A 13850-nucleotide genomic window follows, 5' to 3' on the forward strand; every position below is an offset into this window, starting at 1 on the left:
ATGTATATGTGTGTGTGTGTGTGTGTGTGTGTGTATGTACTGCAAATGGCATTTGTGTGTCACTCATCCTTTCAGAAAGGATTGAACAAACTCCACCACAAAAACATGAAATAAACTTGGTATTTCTGAACAAATGAGCTGTATTTCAGCTTCATCCGAGTCTGTCTCTATCACTGATGGCTGTTTATCTGATGTAACGCAGGAGAAGCAGACACGCACATGGGAACAGTGGGCAGGGACAAGCAGCTCATTTGCATTTAAAGCCACAGGCTACAAAAACAGCTAAAATGTACTCAGACACCAAAATGAGCAGATTCTGGAAGCTATAATAAATTATCTGATGGGTATTTTGAGCTAAAACTTTACAGACACATTCTGGAGACGCCGAAAGCTGATCTTACATCTTGTAAAAGGGGTGAAATAGGTGCCCCTAACTAACATTCCCAATGGTGAATAAATACTATAATACATGTATTGTTTATTGTTTGTTAGTATTAGTAAATACATTAACAAAAAGACCATTATGGACAAGTGTTACCTAAATATTTCAGTGTAACAATCACCCATGATGACATATGTTATACAGACTTTACCACCATGAACAAAATGACTCATAAGCTTTAATACCTTAATAGTCGTAGATGTAAATTACAACATTTTTCAATAAAATCATATAAGAGACTAATGAGAAACTGGAATTAAATTCAGCAATAACTCATCCATAACACTTAATCTGGAAGTATGCCTCTGTATGTTCAGGGTGTGTGTCACTTTATAGGTCAAAGCTCTTATAAAAATGAGCAAGAAAAGGCCTAAGGTGATTTGAGTTCATCTGACATTGAATCAGGTAAAGGCAGGGAGTCATAAGGTTGATTTCTTAACAACACAAGATCCCTTTAATCCTTTCTGAATGGTTGGAAGCCCTGTTGTCTCAGGTTGGCCAATGGCAAGAATAGCTGCTCTTCAGGGGGTAAATCATCCCATTGCCTCCATGTCCAACCTGAGAAAGAAATCACAAATAACATTGGGAAATTTTAAATATTGTCAAATAATAAAAAATGAGTCACCAATTATTCAGTATTAGCTATGCTGATGTACCAATACAATAAATTGATACCTACCGATTATTAATATGTGTAAAATCACCATTTATAACAGAAATTCAAGCACATGACATGGTTTTATGCAATATGTAGATAAAGTTAATCTACATTAAGGTCAGTCAGACCTGCATTGGTGTTTATTATGGCCAAAAAGTGGCCATTTAGATCAGGGGTCACCAATCCCGGTGTCCCTCCAGGGTTTAGCTCCAACTTGCCTCAACACACCTGCCAGGGTGTTTCAAGTATACCAAGTAAGACGTTGATTAGCTTGTTCAGGTGTGTTTGATTAGGGTTGGAGCTAAAATCTGCAGGACACCAGCCCTTCAGGAACAAGTTTGGTGACCCCTGATTTAGATGGTAATAGTGTGTCTAAGTAACATGTAAAATGAACAATCATTGTTGGATTTTAGGCTTATTTTCGTGAATTGAATATAAATTTAACTGATTATTTCAAAATGTACAATGTTTATGGAAGCAGAATGATTATACTTGTAAAAAATAATCGTAAAGGTCAACACTTTGGAGTATGAACAGGCAAAAATCATTATTAAAAAATCATTTTAAAGATTTAGTTCAAGCTAAAATTAAAATTCTGACTTCGTTTAATTAAGCTCATGCTGTTGTCCACAATACACAGGTTAATCATTGATACACAAATATTTTTTCGGGGTTTTTACCTTTAGATACCTTTTTTCCTCTTAGATAGGACAGTAGAAAGAATTGACAGAAAGTGTGGGGAGCAGAGAGAGGGGATTGATCGGCATAGGACCTTAAGGTGGGATTCAAACTCGGGCAACGTGAGCACCAGAGTGCATGTGTTGATGCACTTACCACTACGCCATTGGCACCGACAACAAATTAAGATATTTTTAATGAATACGGAGTGCATTCTGTTCCTCTTTTAAAAAGTCCAGATACAGCAAAGTAAACTTAAAAGACTGAAAAGGCTACATAAATATATCATAAAACAAATCTTTTTGAATTGATCAGTTTGAAATGAGACTGGTAAAAAGTTGGCATTTCTGTGTGGAATTTGCATGTTCTCCCCGTGTTCGCATGGGTTTCTGGGTGCTCCTGTTTCCTCCACAAGTCCAAAGACATGCACTATAGGTGAATTGGGTAAGCTAAATTGTCTGTAGTGTATGTGTGTGAATGAGAGTGTGTGGGTGTTTCCCAGAGACGGGTTGCAGCTGGAAGGGCTTACGCTGCGTAAAACATATGCTGGATAAGTTGGCAGTTTATTCCGATGTGGTGAACCCTGGTTAATAAAGGGAATAAGGACTTCTGTTAAGGTCAAGAGGTTGAAGAGGTTGAACAGGCAAAATCATTATTAAAAAAAATCATTACAAAGATTTAGTTCAACCAAAAATTTTTATTCTTTGTCTACTTAAGCTCATGTTGTTGTCTACAAGTAACCATTGACTTCCATAGTAGGAAAAACAAATACTATGGAAGTCAATGGTTACAAGTTTCCAACATTTTTCCAAACATCTTTTGTGTTTAACAGAAGGAGGAAACACATGAAGGTTTGAAACAAGTAAAGGCCTAGTAAATGATGACAAAATTTTCATTTTTGCGTGAACTATCCCTTTAATGCATTTTTAGTGAAAGTACAGAACTCTCGCACATTTACCTAAAAAAGCATAGATTTATGTTTCAGGTCTTCATTCTAACTGATGATAGAATTTTTAGTTTAGGGTGAACTGTTGCTTTAAAGAGGAAGATCCACATTTCATTATATGTGAACGTTGTGTTAAATATTAGTCTGTTTATCGAATGATGTGATTTGCATGAAATTGAAATGATCAACTTAAGGTGATGCATCAACATACAACATTCATCCATTTTCTTTCAGCTTAGTCCCTTTATTCATCAGGGGTCGCCACAGCAGACTGAACCGCTAGTCTGAACTTATCCAGAATGTGTTTTACATAGACTGAACTTATCCAGCATGTGTTTTACACAGTGGATGCCCTTCCAGTTGCAACCCAGTACTGGGAAGCAACCATACACACTCATTCACACACACACACTCATACAGTAGGCCCAAAGTGCTTTTTTACATGCATTTTTTATTTCTCTTTGCTATTTGGGCTTATTAGAACTTAATTAGAATAAAAATCTAAGTATCATCTTTTGATACAATGTTCTTTTAGAGAAAAATGATGTCCATATATGTGGACTCGTGGTCTGAATTTACATACAACACTTTTTCCTGAATTTTTTAAATGCATATTTAACATAGAATTTTTTTTTACTTGCTTTGACTATCAGAGAGTAAAAACAGTTTTTTTTCCCCATTTTGGACAGTTAAAAATAGTGTTTGGGACATTTCATATGCTGCAAAACAGTTGCAGGATGACACTGTATGTCTGTAACAACATATAAAACATTCAAAGTATTTTAAATAGCCACTTAAGAGCTAAAATGTGCTGTCCACATATGTGGACACTCAAGCCCTAGGAGGCTATAGCGCATGCCTTTGGACTGTAGGGGAAAACGGAGCACCCGGAACGTGAACCCACACGGACATGGGGAGAACATGCAAACTCCACACAAAAATGCCAACTGACCCAGTCGGGACTCGAACTAGCGACCTTCTTGCTGTAAGGTGACAGTGCTAACTCCTGATCCACCATGTCACCTAATATACAGCATATTTCTACATAATATAGATCACTATAATTTCTGCTTAACACTGCAAAAATCCGTCATAATGATGACTGCCAAGTTGGCGTGAGGAATAGTCTCACATGACAGATTTGTATCACTATCATGAATGATTTGTGGGTGGGCCATCTGGACACAGACTACACAGTCACAGAAATGATTTACCTTCATTTTTCTCTGGCTCCAGATTAACTGCTTCAGCTGAGAAAGACCTGTCCAGTTCTCCCAGCATGAAGATTGTAATGTAGTGGTAGTTTTCCTCCAATTTGATGGAGTTGACGACATGTGCAAAGCGGATGTTCTTCAGACGGACACCGGCTTCCTCCATCACCTCTCTCTGAGCACACTCCTCCCAGCTCTCCCTGATAATGTTGAACATTTCAAGAGTCTAACTTTACATATGTTAGGGTGTATTATGTTAAATCTTTTTTTTTGCACACTACTTGTCTATTTGCATCTATATGTGTGTGTGTAACAAGTATTTTTACATATTTATTGTCTATTTATGCATTTAACTGTACATTGTTTTTAAAGTGTGTCATTGTATTTTGCACTGTATTATGTACACTCACTGGCCACATTATTAGGTACACCTGTCCAACTGTTCATTAACGTAAATTTCTAACTCATTGCATTTAGGCATGTACACAGTCCTGTACACAGCAGATCTCACAACTCGACCTACAATTAGAGGGATACAAAGTTAGCGTTAGCTCTACTATAAAAGATCTGGGTGTCATATTAGACAGTAATTTAACTTTTAAAAATCATATATCCCATGTCACAAAAACTGCTTTCTTTCATCTGAGAAATATCGCTAAGTTACGAAGTATGCTATCCATCTCAGATGCAGAAAAGCTAGTCCATGCTTTTATGACTTCTAGGCTGGACTACTGTAATGCACTGTTTGCTGGCTGCCCAGCATCCTCTATTAACAAACTTCAGCTAGTACAAAATGCAGCTGCCAGAGTTCTTACCAGGTCTAGAAAATTTGATCACATCACCCCAATTTTATCCTCCTTACACTGGCTGCCTGTTAAGTTTCGTATTGAATTTAAAATATTGCTTCTTACATATAAAGCTTTAAATAATCTAGCTCCTGTTTATCTAACCAATCTTCTGTCTCGCTACAATCCAACTCGCTCTTTAAGGTCTCAAAACTCAGGGCTTCTGGTAGTACCTAGAATAGCAAAGTCGAGTAAAGGAGGTCGAGCCTTCTCATTTATAGCTCCTAAACTCTGGAATAGCCTTCCTGATAAAGTCCGAGGCTCAGACACACTCTCCCAATTCAAAACTAGATTAAAGACCTATCTGTTCAGTAAAGCATACACTTAGTGCACCACTTGGGGGCTTCCACACAGGTTATGCATCTTGTTGATATACACTGTGAACATCAGCTACGCTAATTATTTTCTTTATTCTCCATTTCCACCTGGGGATACTCTTCCCGAGGCCCTCAGACTATGCAGAGTCACTGATTCGATCCAAGACCAACGACGAGATGATCCCAAGGTTTTTTATATCCTGGACCTGGCCGAATCCTGAGCAGCTACTGTGATGGTCATGGAGGAGTGGAGAACATGAGACTGATTCCTGTGACGCTCCAGAGACAGACGAGTCTTCGCTGAGGCCAGCTTCCAGCCTCCGCCACTGAGACTACAGCTCTGCACAAAAGTTTGGCCAGCGGAGAAATTAAAATGGTCGTGCCCAACTGAGCCTGGTTTCTCTCAAGGTTTTTTTTCTTCACTTCCGCCTTTAGTGAAGTTTTTTTTTCCCTCTCCGCTGTCGCCACTGGCTTGCATGTTTCGGGATCTATAGAGCTGCGCATCGTTGGATTTGCTCTTCAGTATTTGGACTCTCAGTAGTGATTATTAAACCACACTGATCTGAGCTAAACTGCACTGAACTCAACACTATAAACTGAACTACACTGTTCCTATTTACTGTGACCTTTTATGTGAAGCTGCTTTGACACAATCTACATTGTATAAGCGCTATACAAATAAAGGTGAATTGAATTGAAAATGTAGACATGGTCAAGACCATCAAAATGGGGAAGAAAGGTGATTTAAGTGATTTTGAACGTGGCATGGTTGTTGGTGCCAGACGGGCTGGTCTGAGTATTTCAGAAACTGCTGATCTACTGGGATTTTCTGGGAGCACAACCAGCTCTAGGGTTTACAGAGAATGGTCCGAAAAACAGAAAATATCCAGTGAGCGGCAGTTCTGTGGGCGCAAATGCCTTGTTGATGCCAGAGGTCAGAGGAGAATGGCCAGACTGGTTTGAGCTGATAGAAAGGCAACAGTAACTCAAATAACCACTCGTTACAACCGAGGTATGTAGAACAGCATCTCTGAACACACGACACGTCCAACCTTGAGGCGGATGGGAAGACCTGGGAAGACCACAGCAGCAGAAGACCACACCAGGTGCCACTCCTGTCAGCTAACAACTGGAAACTGAGGCTACAATTCACACAGGCTCACCAAAATTGGACAATAGAAGATTGGAAAAACGTTGCCTGGTCTGATGAGTCACCATTTCTTCTGCGACGTTTTGATGGTAGGGTCAGAATTTGGCATCAACAACATCAAAGCATGGATCTATCCTGCCTTGTATCAACGGTTCAACCTGCTGGTGGTGTACTGGTGTGGGGATATATTCTTGGCACACTTTGGGCTCATTAGTACCAATTGAGCGTCATGTCAACGCCACAGCCTACCTGAGTATTGTTGCTGACCATGTCCATCCCTTTATGACCACAGTGTACCCATCTTCTGATGGCTACTTCCAGCAGAATAACGCGCCATGTCATAAAGCCCAAATCATCTCAGACCAGTTTCTTGAACATGACAATAAGTTCACTGTACTCAAATGGCCTCCACAGTCACCAGATCCCAAAGGTGCTCTATTGGACTGAGATGTGGTTGAATGGGAGATTCGCATCCTGGATGTGCAGCCGACAAATCTGCAGCAACTGCGTAACGCTATCATGTCAATATGGACCAAAATCTCTGAGGAATATTTCCAGTACCATGTTGAATCTATGCCACGATGGATTAAGGCAGTTCTGAAGGCAAAAGGGGGTCCAACCCGGTACTAGGAAGGTGTACCTAAAAAAAGTAGCCAGTGAGTGTATATTTGTGTCCTGTATATTATCTCAAATGTATTACACTGTTTTTTTTTGCACTTTGTGGAGCCTGCACCTAAACTTTTCCACTGATTTTTACCTGTTACATACAGTTAAAGACAAAATTATTGTGATTTTTTTTTACTCTTTTTCAAATATTTCCCATATTTATAGACCAAGGAAACGTTCACAGTATTTCCTATAATTTGTTTCTTCTAGAGAAAGTCTTATTTCTTTTAGTTTGGCTGGAATAAAAGTAGTTTTTAAATGTAAAAAAAATTAAGTTCATTATTATTAGCCCCCCTAAGTATTTTATTTTCCTCCATTGGTTACAGAACAAACCACAGTTATCTAATAACTTTTCTAATTCACCTAACCTGCCTAGTTAACCTAATTAGTTAAGCCTTTATGCTGCACTTTAAGCTGAATACTTGCCAAATTAATAGTAAAATATTATGTACTGGCATCATGGCAAAGACAAAAAAAATTAGTTATTTCAAATCAGTGATGAAAACTATTATGTTTAGAAATGTGTTGAACAGCACTTGGGAAATCTATATTTTTAATTACAATTTCACAGGCAGTTTAATAATTTTAACATCAAATGTATGTGTATGTACTATATTTGCTCTAGCGCATGAGTAAACATTTAGTTAGCAGGCATGCCTAAACATTATTAAAAGGCCACAGTGATGTGCTTTATGAACTCACCCGAATTCAATGTGACCTCCTGGTAACTGGTAGGTGCCTTTCCCAACTCTGGTTTTTCTTTTTCCTAACAGGACACATCCAGGATTGGAGGAGTCTGTCACAAGAACCCCGAGCCCCACTCCAGGACGCTTGAGGATGGGTTTTCCATTTTCAACCGCCTCAGACATTGTATGTAAACTGTGAATAAACAAATAAAGTTATAAAGCTGTGTTGCGAACTGTCAGTCTATATTATATAATACAGGAATGACCAACCCTGTTCATCTACCTTCCTGCAGATTTCACTTGCAACCCATATCAAGCACGCATGCCTGTAATTATCAAGTGCTGTTCAGGTCCTAATTAAATACTTATGCACTATTCTATGCCATTTTGTAGAATAAATAGTGTAAGTAGTGCGTTCACACTGAAAACGCTAAAAATAATAAGTGCACTTTAATTACCCGGAAGATGCACTAATTCAACCGATAAAATGAAGTGTGAAATGTTGGACACTTCATGCGCTCAACGACCGCAGCTTTGCTCACGCAGCGGAAAGGGCGAAGTTATCGGCCGCACATGTGAGCTACAGTCTATGCATGTGAGTAGGGTATGTCTGCGGACTGACTGCAAGACAGAGGTGAGCAGCGCTGCAAATTTTCAAAAAAGTTATGGGATGACATTACTGTTTGGGTAAGGTTAAAATATGTAATACCTGATTTTGATTTTAAAACTGTAAAATATTTATCTTTTTGTCAGAATTCTGAGCTGGAATTTTTGGTTAACAATATTGTGACTTTGGCAAACTATTTCATTCCTAAATGCAGATTTTTTAATAACCCCCCCACTTTTCTGCTTTTCCACAAAGATTTAATGGTTTTCTTCAATTCCTTAAAGCTAATGAGACATAAAAAAGACCTTAAACTGTGTAGTCTGTTAAAGGCATTTTTTAATGAATAACCCCTTTGTATTATAGTGCATTGTATTTTGCTTTTTATTTAGTTCAATTTTATTTTTAATTTTATATATATATATATATATATATATATATATATATATATATATATATATATATATATATATATATATATATATATATATTTATTTGTTTTTCTTTTTCTGTTTTTTGTGTGAATGCTGCTATTTGGACTTTCTAGATGAATAAGATGTTTCTTTGTTCGGTCATTTGTTCTTTTTTCTGTATGTTCTTATAAGATCTAATAAAAAAAAATAAATAAAAAAAAAAAGATTCCAAACCAAGCTAAAAAAAAAAAAAAAAAGGTGAGCAGCGCTGGACGGAGAGCAGAAGCACGCAGACGTTTGCCTTTCACCGATTGCGTCTACAGCGCGCAGCTCATCGCAAGCTACTGCACAGATCAATCTATCTCTGTCCATTCTATCTTGTTACCTATCTATAATTACACTTTTTTTTTTACTTTTCATCTGCACCAACTTCCTCCTATGCTGTTTCCTTAACCTGCAACTCTTTATTTTACAAATTATATAGATCCTGAAGAACTGTATGCTTCTCATGCTCTGATGTGTGTCATTCATGTCTTTTCAGGTGCACTCGGTCAGAGTACAATCGCCTGTGATATCATGTCATTTTGTTTTGGATTGTCAGGATGATGCACTGTAGGCCTATAGTTAGAATACAATATAGTTTTAATGATATTTGTATGATCAAACTAGTGTGCAACTTAAGCGAAACTGATACTAAAATGGTTTAAATTTCGTTTAGTAGTTTGGGCCCAACAAAATATTTGTTGCCGTTTTTAATTGTTCAATTGATTGAATATATAAAAATCAGTGGATATTATTGATGCATTTATTGGGTAAAATTGCTTCTTTTTACTGTCATTCAATGTGTTTTTTGGTCATTATCACTTTAATTGAGCGTGAGCAGCGTGGCAAAAATAGACCCAGCACTAAAACTATTGTGTGCGTCTGCAACGCTTCTGCAAGCGATATGAAAGCTCAAATTTGTTAACATGGATGGCAAAAAAAACACGCACTGCTTACGCTGTGCTCACACTTGCGGTGTGAAACAGGCTTTAGGGGCGTAACTTGAAATTATGGAGCCATGTTAAAACTATGTTGGCGCTGTACATTAGTCTACACCTACCCCAACCGTCACATTTATTAACATCTACACCTACCCTAAACTTAACCATCACAGTTATTAACGTCTACACTTACCCTAAACCTAAACTTAACCATCACAGTTATTAACATACAGCTGTGAGTTGCGGAGGCTTTCATACTCGACACGCTCGCAATTGTATTGTTATTTTCAACCATAGGGGGCGACGCCGAGTAGGCTAACTGTCATGACAAAATGGATGAAATCAGCGAGTGGAGTTGCATGAGTTGCTAAATGGATGAATATGGTAATATATCAAATGACTTGGTTGTGGATAAATTTGGAAAAACTCATGAAAACATTTGGTGAAAATGTTCTCTGGTAGGTATCTTTTTTTTGGGTTCAATTGGATGTCAATAACATCAAGTTACACCTCTAACTGACTACAAGTTATGCCCTTTCATCTTATACCCGTCTTGCAGTCCGCAGACAGATACGGTTGGCAGATGTTGGAGAACTTTATTTCGGATTGTGAAAGCTAAATTCTCCCACGAGTGTGATTATAGCGCAGGTATTATTTGGTAGTTTGGTCTTTTTTAAATTGTTTTTGCTGAACATTTCCAATGAAAAGCATAACCAATCTTACGATAGGATATTCACATTTTAGCATCAAATATGTACGCAAAATAACTAAAAGAAAGAAAGAAGGAGAGAAAAAAACAAATAAAGAACAAGAGCGTGTATACATAACGATTAACATAGAGAATAGGAGTTTAGTTTTTGAAGTATATTCACAGTTCTGGTAGCTTCACGACTTGAAAGTCCTTTAAGAGTTCATTTAAAAATTAGCCTTGAGATAGAAAATGTTAGGCTTCCTCTCAGACCATTCACAATTGTGTATATGAAACTTGCCTAATAATATCAAAAGATTTAACATGAACAGGAGATTCTTATCTATATCTTTTTTATCTATGTAAAATATGACATATCTTTTCTTTATTCAGGGTTCATACACATTTTTACTTCTAAAATTCCATGATTTTTCCAAGTCTTTTCCAGAACTTTCAAGTACATTTTCATAATGTGATGTCTACATATCCATGGTAAATAATAAGAAAAACAATGATGTTCAAATTTATTACAGCATATAATAAAACACGCAACAAACTATTTTGATTAAATTTGTTTATATATCTATGTAAAATTGATTTTTGATAATGTTTCCCAACACTAACAATGTGAGAGCAAGTTTTTGGCCAAGGACAGAAAGTAAGTAAAGACAACTAATCTATATTCAAGTTAGGGCTACACAATATATCACTTCAGCATCGATATCGCAATGTGTGCATCCGCTACAGTCACATCACAGGATATGCAATGTTGGGAATATAGTTTAATATAGAGCTTAATCATAATGGAGTAAAAGTTTATCATCTGCATGCATTTTTAAGTGATAGTTCAACGAAAATTTCTTACCACTAGCATTACATCCTTCACTTGTTTCAAACATTTATGATTTTTCTTTTTTTAAATGAACACAAAAAGAATATAATTTAATAACTCCTATAGTATTGAAACAAGTGAAGTGTGAGTACATTTTAATCTTTAAGTAAACTGTCCCTTTAAGGCCTGACTCTGTGAACATTTTAATATTTCAAATGTTAAAACATCCGGTCACAAGAAATTTAAACTTTAATAAAGAATAAATAATATACCATGAAGAAGACTATGCAGTGTTGATTATTCAATATCTGTACCAGAATAGTGAATACCTGAAAACTATAATTCACTTTTATCTTTACTATATTTTATTTATCTATGCTTGTAATTTATTACAAAATCCCAAAAAACAAAAAAACAAATGCATAACAGTCTCAACATCCATTCTGCAAAAAAAAAAACAACAACAAAAAAACAAGATTCAGAAAGATCCGCTTTATATCTCTTGAGAAACTGGTTGGTTGAATATATTTTATTTATAATTTTAAAGTAGATTTCACTGACTTTATTAGTGACACAATATTTGTTGTTATAAGTCCAAATCAAGTTACAATTTATATTCTTATATTGGTTATTCCAAAAGTACTTGTGTCTAAAAGTTGCAGGATAATGAATTAAACTTCTAAGAAATGTATTATTACATTTTCTATCTTTTTTTATCTACACCATCTAATAAAGTCTCATTTTTAACTGTTAGTTTATTTGGTTCACTGTAACCCTGCAAAAGCCTTGCCAGGCCTGCTGGTATTGCATCAATTACTATACTATAATCTCGTGGAGGCACTGGAAAAATAAACTTCTCTAAATATTCAGTATAAGTCAGTAAATATCCTTCATCGTTTAATAACTGTGAGACCAATAGAATATCTTTTTTAAACCAATTACCATAGAATATTAATTAGTTTGATCATTTATTTCACTAAAATGGTTTGAATTTATGCTTAGTAAAAAAAACATTAGTGTTCTATCTGGGACAACATTACATACATATACTATGCTGTTGAGTGTGTAAGTGCATAAGTACAAAGTGTATAGTGTACTATGTGCTGTTTGCACCCCTGGTCTAATCCAAGACGAGAATGATGTAAATTATTTAGCTGCATGCAAATATGGTTCTAAACTCTCCATTAAAAAATAAATGCTGTTTGTTTTTGTAATTAAGTCAAAGGTTTGTGAAAAAGTTTTTGTATATTGTCTAATACAAATGATGTAAATCAGTGGTTCTCAAACTTTTTTCACCAAGTACCACCTCAGAAAAAAATAGTCTCTCCAAGTACCAACATAACGACCAATATTTAAATACAGTAGCGTAGTAGGCCTCATTTAGCAGCTAGAGCACTGCACAGTTCAAAAATGAGGTAGATTAATTACTATTATTAAGAATATGTATTATAGTCGGCCACTTTAAACATTATAAATAGTTTGAACATTAGCTGTACTTGCAGACAAAAAAACTTCATCATTTAAATTAAAATTGTGCTTATAAAAGTTAATTAAAATGACACTGTTCATAAAAAGTAAAAAGAAAACTGCTGTACTTGTAAAGTATTAATGTATAGTAGCCTATTCATCAAAACCTAGAAATGTTGCTTAATTAGACCTGACATACAGGCTTTATGTCATATATATATATACATTTTTATACATTTTGAAATATAAGTTGCATGTACACATGACATATTTGTATATCTTTGAAGTCTAAACATTAACTTGTCTTTGAAATATTAGAAATTAGATCTGCTCACTGCTCGTCATTTACAGTAGGACTATGTGTGTCAGAAAAGCGAGTGAATAAATCTGAATCACATCCAAATTAATATGCTTAAATCTGAGGTAACAAACCAAACCAAAAGCCACGTTGCTTTACAAAGCAAATAACTTTATGTATCGAAAACACAGGGCAGCACGGTGGCGCAGTGGGTAGCACGTTTGAGCCCCGGCTGAGTCAGTTGGCGTTTCTGTGTGGAGTTTGCATGTTCTCTCTGTGTTTCCTCCAGATGCTTCGGTTTCCCCCACAGTCCAAAGTTATGTGGTAGAGGTGAACTGAACAAGCTAAATTGGCCGTAGTGTATGTGTGTGGATGTTTCCCAGTGTTAGGTTGCAGCTGGAAGGGCATCCGCTGCGTAAAACATATGCTGGATAAGTTGGTGGTTCATTCCGCTGTGGCGACCCCAGATTAATAAAGGGACTAAGCCGAAAAGAAAATGAATGAATAAATGAGGATTCAATAACTTTTAACAACACACAAAAACACACTCGCCTGCTGCCATCTACTGGCTGAAAGATATACTACAAGAAGAGCCGATTGAAAAAAACGTGAAGAATCATTGGAATTATTCAACCCCCCTTTACTGGTAGTTACACTGACGGAAATCAGCATAAGCGAAACTTACCATCAGTGTTTTAATGGAAACCCCACAATAGTCTAAACTTACCTATATCTTAATTGGTACATGAATCTCCTTACGGGAAGCATATCTTTCACGAGCAAATCGAAGCCTGTTCACTATGACATACACAACTGGTAGCAAATCATGTTTAATCTCAAATCAAAAGCGGATATTTGTCATTAACACATGAACTGATTTAAAAATATGAAGCTTTTTGGATCATGAGGAAGGAAATGGCCAACCGCGATAGACTCTATTCTCCAAGCACAGTTGCGCAACTGACG

The 13850-nt window shown here is 36.4% G+C and overlaps 1 protein-coding gene across 1 annotated transcript; it reads right to left on the reverse strand.

Annotated features, from left to right (window-relative positions):
- Positions 1–602: 602 nt before the first annotated feature.
- Positions 603–13820, reverse strand: nudt15 (nudix (nucleoside diphosphate linked moiety X)-type motif 15). Its single transcript, XM_056458975.1, has 4 exons — positions 13612–13820; positions 7616–7792; positions 3939–4135; positions 603–1000 (listed from the first exon to the last, which is right to left on the reverse strand). Exons 1-4 carry the CDS (start codon positions 13650–13652, stop codon positions 897–899), a joined length of 519 nt encoding a protein of 172 aa, XP_056314950.1. The 5' UTR covers positions 13653–13820; the 3' UTR covers positions 603–896.
- Positions 13821–13850: the final 30 nt, after the last annotated feature.

Source organism: Danio aesculapii, chromosome 6, assembly GCF_903798145.1.
Source record: "Danio aesculapii chromosome 6, fDanAes4.1, whole genome shotgun sequence".
Classification (NCBI taxonomy): domain Eukaryota; kingdom Metazoa; phylum Chordata; class Actinopteri; order Cypriniformes; family Danionidae; genus Danio; species Danio aesculapii.

Coding starts and splice junctions, on each gene's coding strand:
- nudt15 (XM_056458975.1), bottom strand. CDS start 13,652: ATGCTTCCCGTAAGGAGATTCATGTACCAATTAAGATATAG. Junction 7,793..13,611: donor ATGTACCAATTAAGATATAG/GTAAGTTTAGAC, acceptor GTTTATTCACAG/TTTACATACAATGTCTGAGG. Junction 4,136..7,615: donor GGAGGTCACATTGAATTCGG/GTGAGTTCATAA, acceptor CAACATTATCAG/GGAGAGCTGGGAGGAGTGTG.